Consider the following 22202-nt stretch of genomic DNA (forward strand, 5'->3'; position numbering starts at 1 on the left):
CACTGCCAAAGGGTAACCGGGGATGTCCGGTGGTACAGATCTCCTTCCCCCTTTGTTTTGACTGATCAGGGGAGGCTCGGGAGCTGGGGGTGGGGGGTGTTGCCCAATTTTTAAAAAACTCTGCGCATTTATGTTTCACAGGGTGGGAAAGAAGGGCTTTGCACCTTTATGCAATATGCATGTGTGCTTGGGCCCAGGGTCTTTTGCCTCACCATCCCCACTACTGGCTCCCTGTTGCTAAAGGTAAAGGTAAAGGTACCCCTGCCCGAGCGGGCCAGTCTTGACAGACTCTGGGGTTTGTGCGCCCATCTCACATCTATTGGCCGGGGGCCAGCGCTGTCCGGGGACACTTCCGGGTCACGTGGCCAGCGTGACAACGCTGCTCTGGCGAGCCAGAGCCGCACACGGAACGCCGTTTACCTTCCCGCTGGTAAGCGGTACCTATTTATCTACTTGCCCCCGGGGGTGCTTTCGAACTGCTAGGTGGGCAGGCGCTGGGACCGAGCAGCGGGAGCGCACCCCGCCGCGGGGATTCGAACCGCCGACCTTTCGATCGGCAAGCCCTAGGCGTTGAGGCTTTAGCCCACAGCGCCACCCGCGTCCCTGTTGCTACTCAGCTTCAAAAAAAAAAAAAAGGGGGGGGGGTGTCCCTGGATTCATTGGAAAAAATCTGGTAACCATAGGGTAAACCCCAAAGAGATAATGACATAGCTTCATTAAAAACCTGTTCATTGCAAAATCATAGTATTATTCCCCCTCTTGGTTAAATGGGTGGATTCATGGCACATGTAGCGAAGAGAATATAGAGTTGGAAGGGACTACAAGGACAGTCTAGTCTAACCCCCTGGCAGTGCAGATACCTTTCGCCCAATGTGGAGCTCAAACCCACAACACTGAGATTAAGAGTCTCATGTTCTACCAGTAAACCCAATAGAGACAGGGAGTTCATCTGTCTTGTCCTGATGTTGACAGCAAGGGTAGTGTGCAAGCATAACCCCCTCAGGCAGCCACCAGCAGATAGTCTGATAGGAAATTACGCATCAGCCTGAAACTCAAAGCAGGGAAGCCAATTGGAGGCACAAAATATTCCCACCCCCCAACAAGAAGATAAGGGAAGCCCAAAGGCTCGTTTATTTACTGTTTTTTTATTATTATTTAAGACATTTCTATACTGCGTTATTGTTCACATTTCTAAGTGGTGAACACAAAGCAATGGGGCAATAAAACTTTTTCCTTTTTTAAATTGTTAGACAGAACACTGTCTTAAAATGATGGATCAAAAAGGGCTGGAGTGTAACAAGGAGGGTGGCTGCCTAATCTCAGTTGGGAAAGAGTTCCATGGGCTCAAACCCATTACATTGAATGAAAGACTTCTAGTAGTTCTGAGCTGTGTAGCTAAACCATGCGGGGAGGGGGGCGGCATTGATAAAAGGCAGCAGAACTGAACGACTTACCACTGAGGAAGTTATAAATAATTGGGTTTGCTGCACTATTTGCATATACAAGCCAGTGGGAGAATGTAAACCAGGCATACACTGTTTCTCTGTCATTGGCATTGTTGAACATCCCAAACACCCTTACAAAAAGAGAAGAAACGAGAAGACATTAGAAATCTGATTAGATCTCAAATTAGCTTTCAGTTTGAAAGATTTGTACACAGAATATGTATCTCAAAATGCAGAGGACCACAAGGACACAGTGTTTTCATTATTATTAAAGGGAAGGGCCTGTGCGTGTTCTCCAAGGGAGTGCAAATCTTATAAGTGACTTCTAAAGTTTACCGCATGCCTTGATTCAGATAACCACACACTGAGAAATATTTCCGGTCACCTCTGGCCTGAATGCTCTGTGTAAAGTGAGAATGGTGGTGCTGATGGGGGAACAAGGATTGTTCTGGTCTTGGACCTGGCAAATGTTGGTCCTTACCACACTAGCCCTGAGACCTGCTTAGAGACAAGAAGTTACGTGGAATCTTGCTACTTTGGTTGCCCTCACAGTACAAGGCTGCACTCCACTGCTGGGTGTGCATACTCTAGTTCTGTTGTTTTCCTTATTCTTTCAGGAACCTGGCTTATCACTGAGACAACATTAATATTTGCTTGTGCTCTAATTTCCTGTTTACAGAGAAAAACTAAGCTCACCCAAGCCCCTTCACTCAAGTCCCTAAGACTGGAGTGCCCTCTAGTGCCTTTAAGTGTATCCTGCAGTTCTTGATTGTTCCCAATGTTTCCTCTTGATGTCAAGCATGGGCTTGCTGTGGTCAGAACCCTTTGGTTCTTCAAGCAGGTTCTACCACCCTGCCTCTTTTCTCCTTCTCCTCTGCTTCTGAGCCTTAAGCAGCAGCTGAAGGAGCAGAGAGGTGTTTCCACACTTCTTGCTCAACTGTGTTGACAACTAGTCAAACCAGCCAACTAGTTCACATCAGCTCCAGTTTTGCCTGCCTTTCTGCAAAATTAAAAACCACATGCTAATACCAGGGTCGGGCCAAAGCTCATTGCTCAAGCTCATTTCTTGTCCACTGAACGTTCAAGATTCAGTCTCCAACATCTTCAGCAAATAAGGATTTCACATGACAGAACTGGAAAGGATTTCTGCCTGAGACCTTGTAGAGATCTGGGTCACTGTTGACCATTTGTTTGTGACTTTATGATTTTAAAGTTTTATGTTCTAATTATTTTATTGTATTCTTTTTGACTTGGCAGTTCATAAACAAACAAACAAACAAATGCTAATTTTGCTATAGGGCTAGCCAGCTGCAAAATGGAGTCATCCTGTTACCTAAAGACTAGAAAATCACACACAGATGCATATTATTACTCATTGTGTATTAAGGTTACCTTTTTAATACATTGAGAATGCTAATTGGGAGATAGCAGAGGGCAAAAACCAAGAGAACGACCATGAGCATACGTGCTGTTTTCCTCCGGGTTTGGATTTGTTTGATTTCGGCTGCCACAGCACTAATCCTGAAATTTGCCGATGGCTTCTGCCTTTGGGTTTGCGCTGTGGATTGCAGAGGCTTCCACTTTCTCTGAATCACAGATGAAGTTCCTGGAATCTAGCAGAGCACAGTAAAGGGAATGTTAATTATTTCCATTTGCCCAAAGGGAAAATCTGTTAGGCTCACTGGCCCAGAGACAATAAATAATAATAATAATAATAATAATAATAATAATAATAATAATAATAATAATAATAATAGACACACATGTTGATTTCAATGCAATCTCTTTTCTATGGCTGAAATGAAATATGCCTTTCCAGAATTGTGTTCATTTTGCTTATGCATCTCCATTCTGAATGTGAACCCCCTTTTGTTAGATATAAGAGAGACCTGAAGAGGGAACTCAGTAAAGATGCTGAATTGATGAAAACTGGGAGGTAACAGATGGCCACCTTGCCAACTTTGGTGCTTTGTGTGACATTTTGTCTGATGATGGTTTGTCTAGGAGTATTAAAAGCAGAATTTTAAAATGATGTTTTAAATTGTATTGTATTGGTTGCATTTTGATTTTGATTTTCTTTTGTATATGGCTTTGTAAAATTGGGTTACAAATTTAGCAAATTTAAACTTAATACCTGCTATACTACTGTAGCGCACCATAAGACACACCTAAGGATCTAGTTTATGGGAGCATATTGCTAACTTAGCCAAAGATTCATAAACATGTTCAGAGAGATTATTGGTCCAAAATATGGAACTTTTTATGAATAAAAAAAATCAAGTTGGCAAATACAAGGGATAACCGATGAACAACTGGTTCTCTTAATGAGCTCTAATATCACTGAAAAATTGTGCCCAATTGTGCACAATTTTCAATGATATTAAAAAGCCACTATGGTACACCTGCTCTACTTGATGTGACGTACCTGAGCAAAGAGTCAAATCACACTAGCTAATAGGTGTTAAGTAGGCTTGCTGTGTTAATTCTCCTTAACATAACACCTTGTTCACTTTGGCAACTGCACTTGAAAATCAGAGATATGTTATTTTCCATGAGTGGGAGTAGAAACAGCTTCTGCTAATGTATTAAATCTACTCTATCAACAGAAATAAGAAACAAGAAAACATAATATGTATCATGCCGAAGTGCAATGTAAATGTTTCTGAAATGTTTACAACATTTTTCTTTCTCTGTTCTAGGTGATTTTTCCATTTCTTTTATCAAGCCTTCATCCAAATGTAAACTAAGAGCCAGGGAAGAAAATGATCCTATCTTAGCAGGAATAATTTCATTTCAGCTCTTTAGAGTGAAAATGTAAGCTAAGAATTTGTGGACTGGATGCAAGCACTTACTTTGCTATATCAGTTCATATGCTTGGATGGTTTTGGAGAACATGGTGTTCCTTTTTTGGTGAAAGATTGCTTGCATGTGAATTATACACAATTATTCTACTCTGTACCATTGATATATTTTTGTGTCCATTACGGAAATACATAAATATGTCAGTCTTTAAGAGGCATCATGAAATGGATCACACAGATGGATCTCACAGCAAAATAAGCTTACCTGCCGGCACCATAGCTTTTGAAATATCTGTAGGTAGGCCAACACCATCAGACACAGTGGGGCCATATATGTAACCAGGAAAAAACAAGTGTGATACATTTTAGGGTAGACTTCAGCTGCAAAGAAAACCAAAAAGGACTTGAATAACATCTCTTTTGATCTTCTCTACATGCGCTCATTTGAAGTTGTTAGTTGCTATGTAATTGTTAATGCATGCAACAAACATATTGTAAAATTAAAGGGCTGAATAGATAGGATCATTTCAAAACAGGAGCCTTTCTTCCAAAACATTCCAAGCACATTATTAACCAAGGCCACTCAGATCCTAGCATGTTTTGCATGTGGTGAAAAGCCTTTAGGGTAGGGTGTTTCACACTTCGTGACCCAATGGACCAGAGCACGCCAGGCACTCCTGTTTTTCACTGCCTCCCGCAGTTCGGTCAAACTCATGCTGGTAACTTCAAGAACACTGTCCAACCATCTCATCCTCTGTTGTCCCCTTCTCCTTGTGCCCTCCATCTTTCCCAACATCAGGGTCTTTTCCAGGGAGTCTTCTCTTCTCATGAGGTGGCCAAAGTATTGGAGCCTCAGCTTCACGATCTGTCCTTCCAGTGAGCACTCAGGGCTAATTTCCTTAAGAAAGGATAGGTTTGATCATATATATATATATATATATATATATATATATATATATATATATATAAAATCCCTTTGACTTTGCAGCTGACTAGATTGCTAAACTAATGTTCAGAAGCATTTGGAAGCACCTAGCCATCCAAAGGCATTGGTTACACCATCGCCTGAAGACCTTGCTAAAAGATGAGGATGTAGAAAACAATGGAGAGCAACCTTGAAATCAAGGTTGTGAAGCTTAGATTTCCAAAATTGTTGGCCCCCTGGGGTAAGGGGCAGAAGGCCAGCTAGGATTGTTAGGAACACAGGAAGCTTTCTTCCACTGGTCCATCTACAGTATTGTTGACGTTGACTGGTAGCAGTTTTCTGGGGTTGCAGACAAGGAGGTCTCTTCCAACTCTACCTAGAGATGTTGAGGACTGAGCCAAGGACCTTCTGCATGCAAAGCAGATGCTCTACCACTGGACTGGACTGGACTGGACTGGACTAACACTCTACCTTCACCACTTGCAGCCTGGTCAGAACCTTGTGGAGTCAGGAAAAGTATTGAACTGTAAGGTGAAGATCTAGGATGGAATCTGGCATATAAGGGGTTGAGCCACAGCAAATCTGATGGGTTGTGGAAAAAGCCAGCCAATACATATAGCAGGTTATGGGGTGGTGCCAGACAGAATTGGGAGGTCACAGGCTTTTGAAGCCCAGTGCCTGTTACCTCCTAATGGTCAGACCACTGAAGTACTGGGTGGTTGGTGCTCCTGCTTTAAGTGCTTTGTACAGAATTCTTCAATGGTGTGAATCTCCCAAGGGTTCTATAAATATGCATGAATTACCCATTTCCAGCATCTGCAATTGTGATGTTATCTGGGTAAAACTGTATCTTTCACATGAACCAGATGGAGTCGTTTTTCTCTTAGTGCACAGAATATATAAGAAGGTTCAGTAACTGTCTAGGTCTGAAAAGAAACATTGCTGTGTCAGGGAGCCAGAACTGTAATTGAAATTTTACTGCAGGGGAAATTACCATTATCTTAAGTATTTGAGCTCTCAACCGGCAGGACTCAAGAAAGCTCATAAAGAGCCACCACCTGCCTACACGGTGACCTTCAGGCAGCATAGTGCAAGTATAATTGCAGCATTTATTTCAACAACCATTGGAGGTTTATGGCTTCTAATTTAACATCTTTAGCTTTTCTTTTCTTTTTTTAAAAAGGGAGAAAAATGTAGAAGCTGCCAGGCTGTGTACAAGTCGATGATGGATCAAAATGGACGAAGAACGAGCCTTTTCCTTTGAAGTGGTCTCAATCAGGGCGGGGATGCATTTGGAGGCAGAACTTCAAAGAAAACCCAGGGCACATACTTCACATAACAGTTGCTTAAGGATCTTTGTGCTTTAAGTAGAACTAAAGATTCCACCAATGTAGCAATTATTACATCTGACTGACAGGATGGGTAGGAGTGTGAGAGAGCTGAAGGTTTTGTCATCAAGGAACCCAAATCCTTAGCTGCTGGGTGCTGTGTTAAAGCATCGGTGAAATTGCTGAATGGCTCTCAGTGCCTTGATTCAGCTGTGTGATTGCCTGTGCATATGTGAGGCTGGTGGTGAACTCATGGCCCAACAGTTACTACATGCTGATCATGTAACTGCAGACCCTGTTTTGTGATACTATGACCAAGCAAATCAGGGCATGCCCCTAAAGAGGAAATCCTTTTTGCTAGGTTGTGTTCTATGTTGAGTTGGGATCCCATTGCCAGTCCCATGTGCTCCCAACAGGAAATTGTGAGGTATTATTGAACCTTTTTGACCGTCATAGCTAGAAAATGGAGCACTGGAAAAGTAGAGACATTTCAGCTTCCTCACAGAACTCATCTCTGGGAGCCTGAAAAGCAAATTAATTCTAATAGTCTCCCAGGGAAGTGAAAGTATGCTTGACACCGCCTTCTGGCAGGGATGGAGAAATTTCTTCCTCTCGGATTGGCCAATCCGGAAATAAGGAGCAAGGGGAGACTTAAAAGCTGAGGTCACTGTGATGTCAGCAGGACTGACTTCCAAGCAAATGGATAAAGGGTTCAATCTTTTCCTTCACATACTGTTTTTTCTATATGTAAGGTGCCTTTTGTGTGTGTGATGCTGAAGAATCCAATCATTCAATCCCCTGACAGTCCAAAGTAAATTAAAACCACAATAGCAAAACAAAGTAAATAGTAAATGCATAGCAAACAGCAGAAGTAATACATTTGTTGTTGTTAAGTCGTTTAGTTGTGTCCGACTCTTCGTGACCCCATGGACCAGAGCATGCCAGGCACTCCTGTCTTCCACACACCAAAAACCCAAAGGCCTGGGGAAATAAAAATGCCAGAGCCAAGAAGAGTTCCTCCTTGGCCCCAAGCACACCTCCTAGGAGAGGGAATTCCAAAGGTGGAGTGCCACCATCGAAAAGGCCCTATCTTCACCTGACTTCTAATGACAGGAGACACAGAGACCATCTGAACGATCAGTCATTTTACTTGTATGCCACCTTCTGATGTGCTTCTGAAACTGCTCTGAATGCATGGGCTTGCAAGGTCTTGTGGAAGATGGCAGTCCTTAAGGTATCCAGTTATCTTTGGTTATTCTGGTGATACCTTTGGTTATTTTGAGCTATCTAAAGGCCTGTGAAATTTCACAGATGAGGTGGTGGTTGGGAGGGAGAGAGTGTTTTCATGTTTCCCATAGGCACCTGACCAGTTCCTGTGAAAACAGCAGACCCATCCCATGTTTCTATGTTCACATGTTCAAGTCGTAAGCTATGTCAACATAGGCACAATATAGGCCCAACACAGACACCAACATAGGTGTCAAAGGGCACCCTTCTGGGCTGTAGAGAGCTTTCCTCTTAACAGTAACCACATTGTACCCAACACTTGTACCCAGCAGTGCTGCTCAGTGGGGTGGAGAACAGCTCACCTAGTTTCGCAATGAAGAGATCATTTCTGGTAACTGAGACACAGAGGAGAAGGGTGGAGCCAGTGAGGAGGTCAGCACTGTGTGAGTGCTGTGGTGGAACCAATCTGTTGCTCCCGCTGCTGCGTCCGCACCACAGAGACCTCCCTCCTACTTTGCCCCCCCCTCAGTTATAGGAAGCAACGCAAGCTATACTGACCCACCCACTCCACCACACTGACTGCTACTGCTTGTACCTAAGAAATCCAGTTAGAGATTAAAGACAGCTAAAAGCCAGTGCCAGAGAAGATCATGCAAAGTCCTGGTTTCAACCAATACCCAATAATTCAGGAGATAAGATGTTCATACAGTGGGTTTGTTAGCTGTACAGTTTTCCTTCCATAATGTCCATGTGGGCAATTCCAGTCCTGTGGTGAAAAACACTCACCTCCCCAGTGTTCATCGCAAACCGTGAATAAGATGGTTTTGTTGGCTAATGCTGGCAAGACATGGCTGCACTCCATGACGAACGCCTGGGGGATCATTATAATGCAGGACACAATCCAGATAATGATAATGCTGTTCCTGGCCCGCTTGGCTGTGCTTTTAAACATCAAAGGGTGACAAATGGCATACCATCGATCCAGGGCGATGCAACTCAGGGTTAGCACGGAAACAGAGACCGACACAGTCTAGGAAGGGGGGGGGGGAGGAACAGAAGGGCAACAAAGCATCAGTAAAAACAAGGAGGAGGGAAAGGTTGCTTTGGCACTTTTAACGATTCTTTCAGAATCACATTAACTTTCCCCTCCATGGGCACAATCCAGCTAACAAAAGTCACCTCTCAGTCCTGTTAAAAGCAAAGGACTGGACTGTTAGGGGTTTTTCCTGACTCCCATACCCAATTTATTTGGGGGGTGGGGTGCATAGGAGGAGGGGGGAGGGGGAAGTCTTTGCACAGGATTGGTTAGGTAAATGCCATCTAGAGTGCCAACCATCTGCAAATGAAAAGCAGCCCCCCTTTTTTTTAAAAAAAGCATATTCTTGTTATGAATCTGGGAGTGCAAGGCACACTAAATTCAGGATTAAGCTAGTGGTAGGTTTTAATTTAAGTCTGGAGTATCAAAGACAGGAAATGGCCAGACACATGTGTATTTAGTATCAATCAAGTGTGTCTTTGAGCCATGCATGATCTTGCTAATCCTTTAATTAATCCAAGTGTTACAGCTAATTAAGTCAGAACTGGCCTACTGCAAGTGAGGTGTTAGCAATGAGTCATTAGCAACTACAGTATAAGGGATTGAAGAAACTTACCGAGTGCAAAGAAATAAGCCCCTTTGACTGGAGAGATAAAAGCCAAGATCTCAGAGAAGGGAGGGAAAGTAATGTGGGCCAGAAATTGAGTGAGGTGGTATAATAATAATAATAATAATAATAATAATAATAATAATAATAATAATAATTTATCCCATCTGGCTGGGTTTCCCCAGCCACTCTGGGTGGCTTCTAACTGAATATTAAAAACAATACAGCATCAGACATTAAAAACTTCCCTAAGCAGGGCCGCCTTCAGTTGTCTTTTAAAAGTAAAATACAGTGTAGTTGTTTATTGCCTTCACATCCGCTGGGAGGGTGTTCCACAGGGCAGGCGCCACTACTGAAAAGGCCCTCTGCCTGGTTCCCTGAACCTCACTTCTTGCAGTGAGGGAAGCACCAGAAGGCCCTCACCGCTGGACCTCAGTGTCCGGGCTGGATGATGGGGGTGGAGACGCTCCTTCAGGTATACAGAACTGAGGCCATTTAGGGCTTTAAAGGTCAGCACCAACACTTTGAATTGTGCCTGAAGATCTTTCAGGACCGGTGTTATATGGTCTCAGCCGGCAGCCACTCCCAGTCACCAGTCTAGCAGCCGCATTCTGTATTAATTGAAGTTTCCAAGTCACCTTCAAAGGTAGCCCCACATAGAGCACATTGCAGTAGTCCAAGTGGGAGATAACTGGAGCATGCACCACTCTGGCAAGACAATCTGCGGGCAGGTAGGGTCTCAGCCTGCATACCAGATGGAGCTGGTAAACAGCTGCCCTGGACACAGAATTAACCTGCGCCTCCATGGACAGCTGTGAGTCCAAAATGACTTCCCAGGCTGCGCACCTGGTCCTTCAGGGGCACAGTTACTCCATTCAGGATCAGGGAGTCCTCCACACCTGCCTGCCTCCTGTCCCCCAAAAACAGTACTTCTGTCTTGTCAGGATTCAACCTCAATCTGTTATCCGCCATCCATCCTCCAACTGCCTCCAGGCACTCACACAGGACTTTCACTGCCTTCACTGGTTCCAATTTAAAAGAGAGGTAGAGCTGGGTATCATCCGCATACTGATGAACACCCAGCCCAAACCCCCTGATGATCTTTCCCAGCAGCTGCATGTAGATGTTAAAAAACATGGAGGAGAGGATGGAACCCTGAGGCACCCCACAAGTGAGAGCCCAGTGGTCTGAACACTCATCCCCCACCACCACTTTCTGGAATGGCAGTGACAAGCAAAAGTGCAGGATGCAGAGAAAAATGGCTAGTGTCTGTTGAATCAAATGCTGTGCTTCTGGAGAAGGTAAAACCGCCTTGGAGTGTAATGCTGGGGACCGCCCCCCCAAGCAGGCTCAAGTTGTGTGTATATGTGTGTAAATAAACCATATCTCATAAAGAAACCACAGTCTTCACCGTGCTTCATTTTCCCAATGAAACACAGGCCCAGGTGGGAAATTTGTGCTTGGAATCTCACACTTCTCTGGGGATTGGGGTGGCATGTTACATTATGTTTAATGAAAGGATGCACTCTCTTCATCTAGTAGGTGCTTTAGAGGAAAGGCTTGGTGTGGTGGGAGAAATTCTATGATGGAGGGATGTGGAAGAAGGCCAATAAAACAATGGGAGAGTTTTGGATATAAATGAGACGAATGCGTTAACACCCTAAGAGGGCCCTGTTTCTCCCATAGCTGCAGCATTGGATTGTAAACAAGCACCAAACATTGCTCTGTCTGTCCTCTCCCAGTTTGCTGTTTTTACACCATTGCTACCTCTGCTCCCAACTCTGCCTTTTTCTGTTGAGGGATCCATTTGCTGTCTTGCACTAAGCCCCTTAATCCCCCATCACCTCGCCAGGAAGCTAGTTTGGCTATTTCCCAGAATTAGAAGGTTTAATTAACTTTTAACACTTGCTGGATCCAGGGATTAGAGGGGTCAGGCACCTGACCTCAACCCATAACACTATACATATTTATATTAAAATGTAGCCCGCCCCCAACCTGGAAAACAATACCTGCAAATAAGGGATCACCTTGCACAGGCTGTCCCCAAGGAACCACGTCTCGGTGATATCCACCACTAACGTTGCTGGAAGACAAGTGATGGTGACAAGGACGTCAGCTAGTGAGAGGTTGACTATGAAGTAATTGGTGACTGTTCTCATGTGGTGGTTTTTCCATACTGCAACACAAACTATTTGCAAAGAAGAATCAATAGGGACATCAGGAAACAACAAATCAGAACAATGCAATTATCTTGGTCCAAGAGGAGTGACCAGAAAAGGCCAGGGCTTGGGAACCAAGTTTCTCAAAGTTGTGCCTTCTAAGCATTACCTAATCTTCCATATCTTCTCCCAGTTTAAGATCCTCTCATTGGGTACACTCAGACGGTTTCTACATCTCCTGTAGTGTTCAGGATCAGTTCAGGGTCGTGGAGTGAAAGGAGGGATCTGCCTGGGATGCCCAAGGCATATGATTGTCTTGGAGAAAGAACAACTGCCTACATTCTTGGAGAAGGCACACAGAAGCGAATATACAGATGGGGGAACTCCCATCATTATCAGTGACTTAGATGAGAGCCTTCTCACGCCCATGAACATCAATACTGTTGCCAAGAGGTTTAAAATGAAAATGAGAAAAAGGTACCTCTGATAATAATAATAATAATAATAATAATAATAATAATAATAATAATAATAATACCTTTATTGTCAATGTACAACCTGTGTACAATGAAATTAACCGAGCCTCCCTCCCCTCCCCAAACACTCAATCTCATTGCACTCTGTGTGCTTGTCGCACAACACACCAACCCCGAAAATCAGTTGCACTATACAGTATTATTTTCCCTTCAGCAGCCCATGGATAGAAACTGTTTTTTTAACTTGTTGGTATGACTGATTATACTTCTATATCTTCTGCCCGAGAGTAGAAGATTAAAAAGGTGCTGGCCGGGGTGTGAATGATCCCTGATAATTTTTCTGGCTCATTCAAGTTTTGCTCATTCAATGTCCTACTATTATGCTGCTCAGCAGGGCTCTATTTAAGCATTCAGTTTGCTCATATCAAGGTGGAGGCCTGCTGTCTAGTCCCACCAGTGTTTGCCTGCATGCTGAGTTGTAAGGGGGAAGGTCTACAGTAAGGAGCCTTCTGTACAGGCTCCCTGTGTGATTTAGAACTGTGAATATTTTTTTTTTTTTTTGGGGGGGGAGCATTTCACACAGGGAACTTGCATGAGTTCAGAGGACTTCCAGATCCAGAGTTCTGTTCTTCAATTCATGGAGGTCAGCTGGCACAGGAACATGAAAGCATGGGTCTACTGTGTGCGCGTACACACACCACTCTCCCCAAGGGATTTAGAATCACTTCAGTAAAATGAATGTTCAAATAATGGCTCATGGGCTTCAGCCCTCTGTTTCAGTAGCGTCCAATGAAATGCCTCTGAGCAGCTCACAAAGCAAGTCATGGCTGCAGTACCACCCTCCCAGGACCAGGTATTCCAAAGTAGACTGTGATCATATCTCATAGGTTTCCTTATCTGAATTGAGTTCCAATTTTTAAATTCAAGAATCCACATGAGATTATAATTTTGGCTGGATTACAGAATGAGAAGGGATTTGCGCCATCTTGGAATTGGCTCAGTGCTTATCTAGTTGATTGGTGATGCCTGCAATCCTGAGCAGACTTACTATGGAGGAAGCCGCAATGAACTTGGTGGGATTTACTCATGAGTAGGGATGGGGAAGGAACTTGGTTTGGTTCTCACACTTAAACCACATTTTCCAATACAACGCATGAATGCACATATAGCTGTCCTGTGAAATTCACAATTATCCAAATATTGAGAGGCAGTTCTCCAACCGATATTGGAAGACAGTATGCATTAAAATGCATATAGCAGTGAACATAACAGACAACAAATAACTGACAATTTTTTCATATAGTTGGGGTTTTTTTTGGCATCAGATTTTCAAATCTGCATCTGACTAGCAAAATCATGACAATAGAAATATTATTCTCCCTCTTAGGATTTATTTTGCTGTTTGGAGGAGGGGGGGAATACTTAATTTGTTTCATCACTTTCTTGCTTGAAGAACATCTGAAGTGTTTGCAGTTCATTCATTTTGCCACAATGTGTCAGCCTGCTCCTTTTCATCCTGGCAATGAAATAATGGCGAGGATTTGCCTCTAGCAAAGTCCTGGTCCTTGCACTAGGGGAATTCCAGCTTCTAAGAACGGATCTCAAGAATGGGTCCTCCCCAAAACCACAGAAGGAGCATTATGTGTGCAAAAAACCACCACTATATTCCTTTCTCCACCATTTTTTTGCTGCACAGATAACACCACTGAGACAGATTCCGTGACAAAATAACAAGCACAGGTGCCCATGTGCTTGATGGAAGAGCATTCTCCACCAGCATCACCACCAGCATCACAAATTCAAGGATGGTGAGGGGTCCAGGCCTGCTCCTTAACCCCAGGCTCAAGAATAGGTTTATACTAAACCTAAAAAGGTAAAAGGTAAAGGATCCCTGACAGTTAAGTCCAGTCCCAGATGACTCTGGGGTTGCGGCTCTCATCTCGCTTTATTGGCCGAGGGAGCCAACGTTTGTCTGCAGACAGTTTTTCCGGGTCATGTGGCCAGCATGACTAAGCCACTTCTGGTGAAACCAGAACAGCGCACGGAAACGCCGTTTACCTTCCTGCCGGAGAGGTACCTATTTATCTACTTGCACTTTGACGTCATGGGGATTTGAACCACTGACCTTCTGATCAGCAAGCCCTAGGCTCAGTGGTTTACACCACAGCGCCACCTGCGTACCCAATACTAAACCTACCGAAGGGCAATAAAATGCCAGCTGTCACAGAACATAAGAAATGTGTGGATGACTAAGATGAATGTCACACAACAGTCCTGCTACCATACTCCCAAGAACTGGCACAGCACATCCAGAAGCACACTTCCAGAAGCAGGCACACCACTTCCGGTGGCAGAGGAAGAGGAGGAGGAGGAGGAAGAGTTGGTGAAGATAAGGTGACAATGTGTGTGTGTGGGGGCAGCCACAGTGAATGTGGCAGGCAGGGGGTGGCTGCGGTGGGGAGGCGGCATGATGTGGTGTGTGAGTGTGCGTGCCCTGGATTTGTGTGAGAAGATGTCAGAGGGTGTGTCTTGGGCAAGAGTTTTGCTGGATTGCTGCATGCATTACAGCACTGTGTGCAATATCTAAACTCAGGGTAAACAAACCCAGATCCCACAGATACGCATAGTTGGTTTTTAAGCAATATTTTTTCAATGCAATGCACCGCTCCACTCTGTCCAGGTCAGAGACCTGCTGCACTCCTTAGCTGCAGTCCTCACCTTGTGCACAGCTGCTGCCTGGCCAGGCCAAAAGAGATGGTGGAGAGGGGCAGTTTCTGCCACAGTGGGTCAGGCAGGTGAGCAAGTGTGGCCTGGGCGAGAGCATAAAGCTCTTCATGGCATTCTTGGATGTGCAGCTTCTTTGGCATGAACCCACATCAGCAGCAACAGCAAAAAAGCAACAGCCCGCCCCCCTGAACCAAAGTAAGATACTTTTCAGTTTTGTCAGGTGCTATTTAAGAATTGCAATGCTGAAGTGTCCACTATAAGTGCCTGCAAGGAAGATGGATGGGGAGAAAACCAGAACATGGTGCCTGCTTCCCTGTGACCGTACTCCCCCCATGGCATCCTAGCTCCTGCACCAGGTCTAGTGGATACCAGCTGCCACTGGGTAGATTTGACGAATTTATGACTTTTCTGACTTGCCTTTCTTCCCTCCTGGAACTCAAGGACACATGCATGGAGTTCCCACTTTCCATGTGTCCCCTGGCGTAGGCCAGGCCCATACCTGCTTAGCTTCAGCACATGGCTTCTGAACATGGCCTGGTGTCAGGGAATTGGAGGCTGCTAGGGAAACGACGGGGGAGACAGACAAGTATAGAGAGCCCAAGCAGTGTTTCTTCCTCGTCAGAGGAGGAAACTGGGAGGGTGGAGCCTAGGGCAGGACCCAGCCACTCACAGGGCCGAGGAAAGAGGAGGCGTGATTTCTGGAGATGGGTCTGCTGGCAACATCACAGGAAGAGGGCAGATGACTCATCTGAATCCTAGAGTATGGACGTTTGTGTTTAACCTCTCATGAACTTCTTTTAAGCTGAGAAATAAATCTTGTACAGAGATGGCGCTGTGCCCGGAGCTTATCAGCACACCGTTTCCTCACACCTGTGATGGATGCAAAAATGCCCAGCTAGCTTGGCAAAAACCATGACCAAGTCAGCCATATTGCGATACCATCATCCATGAGCCAGTTGTGAAATGGGAGCGTAGATCTCTTTATCTAGCTTAATAGAACACTTAAAAATATCGCCTTTATTCATCTACTGAAGAAATGAAGGCCATTATTGAAGGACATTTTACTAAGAGCCTGTTGAGATATAAAGGCATGTGCACTTAAACAGTAACTAAAAGAAAAAACCCACTCACTCTTTCTGTGGATAGATGGGTTTCGAGTGAGGTGAGAGGTGACCCATTATTAAATCTGCTGACTGAGTGCATGATAAATTCCAAGTGCTGATCGGAAGTGAGTAGGGAGCACAGACATAGCAGGCCTCTCTCCAAGGGAGCAGTAACAGCACACTTTGCAAAACACTGGCTGCTTCAAGGCTACATCTAGCAAAAATCATAGCAGCACATTGGCAGGGTCTATGATGGATTTTTTTATATATCAGCTGTAAATCTTCCTGGATGATGCCTTTCTCTTTGCTCCATGTGGCAAGCGGTTCTTGACACCTGCATAAGAGGTCAACCATGGTTGTAAAGCCTGACCCGCCAAGGGAGAGCCCCAGATTTACAGAAGCTGTCCCGATTTCTGATTTGATCCCAGAGTGTCCCACTTTTCCTTGGGATGTCCCTGTTTTCATTGGAGAAATGTTGGAGGGTATGGAGTTATGCAAGCCTCGAGCCAAAGAGATAAGTAACTATACAACCTTAGAATACATCTGAAGGCAGCCCTGTATAGGGAAGCTTTTTAATGTTTTATTATGTTTTTATATATGTTGAAAGCTGTTGCAAGTGGCTGGGGCAACCCAGGCAGATGAGTGGGGTATTATTATTATTATTATTATTATTATTATTATTAAATTGGATATCCTATTTTTGTCGGAGAAATGTTGGAGGGTATATAAAGCACAGGATGCAATTCAAAGTCCAGGCAAGTTAATTCACATATACAAGAATTTGACAGAGAAACTGGTGCAAGGTGCAAATGATGGAACATTCTCATCTTCCTTAACATGCAAAGCGAATGGAGTCACCTTTGGGTACACCAGTTGTTAAATCGCTTGTTATGAGTTTCCAGTCAGCTGACAGAGCTCAGGAAAGTTCATAGTTGAAATTAATTTGCAGATCCAAAAGGCCACTGGAAAATTTATTGTGACCTTCTGCTCGACATGGATCATGAATTTTCATACAGCAACGTCAGAAGGTTTGAAAATGAATGTTAATCTGGTATATTTATTCTTTCTGACCTCAAGCCTCACTTCATCTGGTGCATTACCATTATCATGTCTAGAGCATCTCATGAGTGTGAGGGTGAAGCTCTGCACAGCAGCGAGGAGCTGCTTCTATTGGTCAAGGCTCCCAGAATTTAGAATTTAATTTAGAATCAGGTGCAGGGTTCTAAATTCTCAAGTAGAGAAGACCCTCCACTGTAGACTTTCACCCTCACAGTTGTGGAATGTTCTAAACATGATCCCAGATGGCGTGGGGCTTGGCAGCAAACCCCGCTTTCCCACACATGTAAGAAGGATGAGCAGCTGAGTAGGGAGTTTGTCTCCTAGACAGGAGTTCAAATCCCTGCTCAACATGAAGCTCATTGCGGGCGGGGTGTGTGTGTGCGTGCACCCTAACTTTATCAGCTTGACTTTCCTCTGCCATCAACTTACTGTAAGAACATAAGGAACATTTGCTGGACCACCCCAAGGCCTATCTAGTCTAGCTTCCTGTTCTCACAGTGACCAACCACATGCCCGTGAGAAACCCACAAGCAGGTCCTGAGCACAAGAACACTTCTCCACCATCTTTTCTGAAACTGGTATTCAGAAGCATACTACCTCCAGATGTGAAGGCAGAGCATATCTGTCAGGGAACTGACATCAGAGGAAAGGGAGGTGGTAGGGCTCCCAGAGACTGGGAGAGAGTCAGCAGCTAAAGCAGGGACAAGGAGGGGGAGCGAGGGGTCTCTGGAGGAGGATCTCAGTAATGCTGAGAGAGACGCAGCAGCCCAGGCAGGAAACAGCAGGGGAGAGAAAGGGGTGAGAGACACTTCCAGCGAAAATAGCGGGGAGGTGTCAGAAGCAACTGCAGGGAGACCCATGCTTCGCCAGAAGCTGCCACGTCGTGAGTCCAGGAGACGCGTTTCCGTTAAGGAACTTCTTTGCTGGAAGCGCTTCCGCAGGCAGCCACTGTCAGACTCTACTAGTGACTAGAGCAGACATGTCTGAGGAGCTCTGTCACACACAGAGGTTTGTGGGGCCGCACAAACTCTGAAGGGGCACAATTTTAAGCACAAGCAGCTAATCATCCCCTGACAGCAGTCTGACAGTCTCTGTACGCTGCCTGTGCAGGAGAAAGCATCATGAGCAACCCAGCCGGAACCGGAGAGGCAGGGGTTGGAGCTGGTCCAAGCTTGGAAGAAAGGTATCAAGCTCTGGAGGTCCAACTTGTGCTGCAGACGGCGAGGCTCGAGGAGAGAAGGGCTCAGGATGCTGACAAAAAGGGGAGAACCACTCAGTTCCCCAGAAAGGTACCAGGATTGGTGCAGAAGTTTGGGGGGGACCCCAAGGATTACCATGCCTTTAGGACTGAGATGCAATATGCTCTGAATGTGCAGTTTGATGAGTTCCCTGATGAGGAATCGCGAGTTGCTTTCGTAATTGGGCATCTTGAGAAGGGGGCGCGGGACTGGGTTCGACCCCTGATGGCAACGCACAACGATATCCTAAAGGACACTATGAAATTCTTTCGTGCAATGGATATCATGTTTTCCAGCGATATTGAGGAAGGGGTGGTGCGCAGACAGCTAATGGCTTGCAAGCAGGGAAGCAGATCTGTCCGTGAGTACTGGACTGAATTTACCATGCTGATTCACAGATTGGGGTGGGATTTATCGGCAGCACCCATTCAGATGCTATTTGAAGAAGGTCTTTCTTCAGCTGTGAAAGACGAGCTGGCCAGGAGCCCCAGGGCGGTGTCTATGGATCAGCTGACCAAATCTGCGCTGACCATTGGAGCGCGCCAGGAGGCAAGAGCCTTGGAGAGGCGGGAAGGGAGAGGGGAACGTTGGAAGGAGTTACGCATTCCAGACATTCCTGAGCCAGCTTTCCCGCCGGCAGAGCCGATGGAAATCGGAACAGCCCGCGCGCGCGCAGTTTCAAAGCCCAGTGAGGGGGCGAAGAAGGAGGGAAAGGGAGCCCGGAAATGCTATCTCTGCCAACAGCCAGGCCACTTTGCCAGAGTCTGCCCCCAGAGGAAGGAATGGCAAGGGATGGTGGGAGCTGTTGAGGGGGGAGAGCAGGGAGAAACGGAGCAGGTAAAAGCCAACGCCTGGTTGCCACCGTCAGGGCACTGCAGCCAGGCCAAAGAGCAGTGAAAGTGCCCGTGCCAGAAGCTCCTCGACCTGCTATAGTGATTGAAGTGTCGCTAGAGCTGCAAAATGGACACCCCCTAAAAATAAAGGCGCTGTTGGACTCAGGCAGCTCCTGCAATTTTATGAGCAAGGAGTTTGCTGCTGAACACCAGATACAGACTATCCCTTTAAGCAACCCCCTGCAGGTGACCACGATCGATGGCAGGGAACTGTTGGGAGGAGGAGTCAGCTTGCAGACCGTCCCAATGATAATGAGGGTGGCAAGGCACACAGAACTGATAGCGTTTAATGTGGCCACCTTGGGAGGCGCTCCCATTATTTTGGGAATGAGCTGGCTAGCCCTACATGATCCGCTGGTGGGCTGGCATCAAAGAGTGGTTTCCTTCGGTTCCGCACATTGCTTAGAACACTGCAGGGGGGAAAAGGGGTCAGCAGGGGCCCAAGCCACCCTGGCAGGGACTGAAGTAATGGAGAAGGGGAAGGTGCCACCACAGTATGCTGATCTCAGCGACGTGTTCAGCGAGAAGGAAGCTGACCAACTACCCCCGCATAGGCCCTTTGATTGCCAGATCAATTTACTCCCTGGAGCACAGCTTCCTGTAGGCAAGTTGTATGCCATGTCAGACAGGGAAATGCAGGAGTTGCGAGCGTTCATTGACAAGAACCTGAAGAGAGGCTTCATCAGAGAGTCCAAGGCAGCGGGGGGTAGCCCAGTGTTTTTTGTGGATAAAAAAAACACGGACAAGCCTAGGCTGGTATGTGACTTTCGGCGCCTAAATGCAGTGACAGAGCCGGCGGCTTTTCCTATGCCCAGGATTGATGATATTTTGACCAGGGTGCGAAAAGGAAAGATTTTTACAAAGCTGGACCTAAGGGGGGCGTACAACCTGATACGTATAAGGAAAGGGGATGAATGGAAGACCACCATGTTCACCCCTTTGGGGGCATTTGAATACCTCGTTATGCCTTTTGGATTACAAACAGGCTCCGCGTGTTTTCAAGCCTTCATGAACCACGTACTGGGGCCTTTGCTCTACAAGAATTGCGTGGCCTTCTTAGATGACGTGTTGGTGTATTCGGAGAATGAGGAGCAACATGTGAGAGACGTCAGAGAAGTGTTGAGCAGGCTGCAAGCCAACAGACTGTGGGTGAAACTGGAGAAGTGTCAGTTTCATACCAAGGAGGTGGAATTCCTGGGGTACCGCTTGTCAGACAAGGGGTTGGCCATGGACCCCGGCAAGGTTCAAGCGGTGCTGGAATGGAAAACACCCAAGACCAAGAAGGATGTGCAGAGGTTCCTAGGGTTTGGAAACTTTTATCGTAAGTTCATCCGAAACTTCGCCCACCTGACGGCGCCCATCACGGACTGTCTCAGCAGCAAAAAGAAGTTTGTTTGGACGGGGGAGGCGGAGCGAGCGTTTGAGGAACTGAAAAGGGCCTTCGCCTCTGATGAACAACTTCTACATGTGGATTTACAAAAAAAGCTGAGGGTCGAAACAGACGCTTCGGACAGAGCCATAGGGGCGGTGCTTCTTCTGCAGCCGGGGAAGGAGGGGTCAGAGTGGCGACCGTGTGCTTTCTTTTCGCGAAAGCTGAACAAATCTGAGAGGAACTACACGGTGTACGACCGGGAACTTCTTGCGATTCATGAGGCCTTCCGGAGATGGAGGCACCTACTAATTGGTGCACAACAGAAGGTGCAAGTGTGCACGGACCATAAGAATCTAGAGTATTGGAGAACTGCGCGAGTGCTCAACCAACGGCAGTTGAGATGGGCCCAGGAGTTCTCCAAATTTAACTTTGAGATTTGTTACGTACCAGGCCCGGAGAACGTTAGGGCGGACGCTCTCTCACGCAAACCTGAATATTTGGAGGGAGAGGGTGCACCCGAAGAGACCCATGTCATTCCCGAGGACCGCTGGGTGTGTGGGGCGGCATTGGTGGGGCAAAGGGAACTGGTAGAGGGAACGGTGCAGGATGAATACGCCCAGGACAAACTCAGGGGTCTCAGGAGGGAGGGAGACAAACCCGGGGGTTTTGAGGAGAGAAATGGGGCGTTGTACTACAAGGGAGCGTTATACATACCTGAAGGGGAATTGAGGGAAAAGGTACTCAAGCAACTGCACGATAGCCCCACAGCAGGGCATTTTGGGCAACACAAAACCATGTGGCTGGTTACCAGGGAATTCTGGTGGCCCAAGGTCAGGGAAGATGTGCGGGAATATGTGAGAGGGTGTGACCGATGCCAACGAGCCAAGGGGGAGAGGCGGGCACCGGCAGGTTTATTAGAACCACTACCCACGCCGGAAAGGCCATGGGAGGCAGTGGCAATAGATTTCATGACTGATCTGCCCAGGTCCAAAGGGAAAACAGCCATTATGGTTGTGGTAGACCTGTTAACCAAGATGGCCCACTTTATAGCCTGCTCACATGCGGTCACAGCGGAAGAAACCGCTAAATTGTTTGTGGAAAATGTGTTTAGGCTGCATGGCGCCCCCTTGAGGGTGGTTTCTGACCGAGGGAAACAATTTACTTCCAGGTTCTGGAGGAAGCTCATGAGCTTATTGCATGTAGAGGTGAATTTCTCTACTGCCCGTCATCCAGAAACCAACGGGCAGGCGGAAAGAGCTAATGGTGTCCTCCAGCAATATTTGAGGTGTTATGTGAATGACAGAGAGAATGATTGGGTGGAGAAGCTGGCGTTGGCAGAATTTGCCTACAACAATGCAGAGAACGTGTCCACGGGGATGAGCCCTTTTTTGGCTAATCACGGGTGTCATCCCCGAGCCTTCCCAGGGGGGGAGGGGGAGAACTGGAGCGTTCCAGCCGCAGAACAGTTCGTTGAAGAAATGGAAGCGATCCATCGCCAGCTCCAACTTAATTTAAACAGGGCGAAGGAGGAATATAAGAGGCAGGCAGACAAAACCAGAAGGGAAGGGGAAAGCATTAGGGTGGGGGACCAGGTGTGGCTGTCCACCCAAGGGTTACCATTTAAAGGAGGTTGTAAGAAGTTAAGACCCAAAAGACTGGGCCCATTTGAAGTCACGCAACAGGTCAACCCAGTGGCTTTCAGACTCCGGTTACCGAACCACATGAAGTTGCACCCAGTGTTCCACAGATCGTTGCTGTCACCGTATATAGGGGACCAGCTATGGAGGAAAAAGAACACAGCTACCA

The 22202-nt window shown here is 46.3% G+C and overlaps 1 protein-coding gene across 2 annotated transcripts in view; it reads right to left on the reverse strand.

Moving 5' to 3' along the window:
* Nucleotides 1-22202, reverse strand: part of HCRTR2 (hypocretin receptor 2) — a 34289-nt gene that overhangs the window by 2178 nt on the left and 9909 nt on the right. Inside the window, exons 2-6 of one of the 2 annotated variants that reach the window (XM_082218330.1) lie at nt 11397-11557; nt 8513-8756; nt 4512-4627; nt 2838-3058; nt 1455-1576 (exon numbers count right to left, since the gene is read on the reverse strand). In XM_082218330.1, the coding sequence (XP_082074456.1) occupies nt 1455-1576; nt 2838-3058; nt 4512-4627; nt 8513-8756; nt 11397-11557 (864 nt within the window). Of the gene's footprint in view, nt 1-1454; nt 1577-2837; nt 3059-4511; nt 4628-8512; nt 8757-11378; nt 11558-22202 lie in introns of both variants that reach the window. The other variant, XM_082218329.1, reaches the window with a different exon arrangement.

The sequence above is a fragment of the Podarcis vaucheri genome (assembly GCF_965113315.1).
Source record: "Podarcis vaucheri genome assembly, chromosome: 3".
Lineage (NCBI taxonomy): Eukaryota > Metazoa > Chordata > Lepidosauria > Squamata > Lacertidae > Podarcis > Podarcis vaucheri.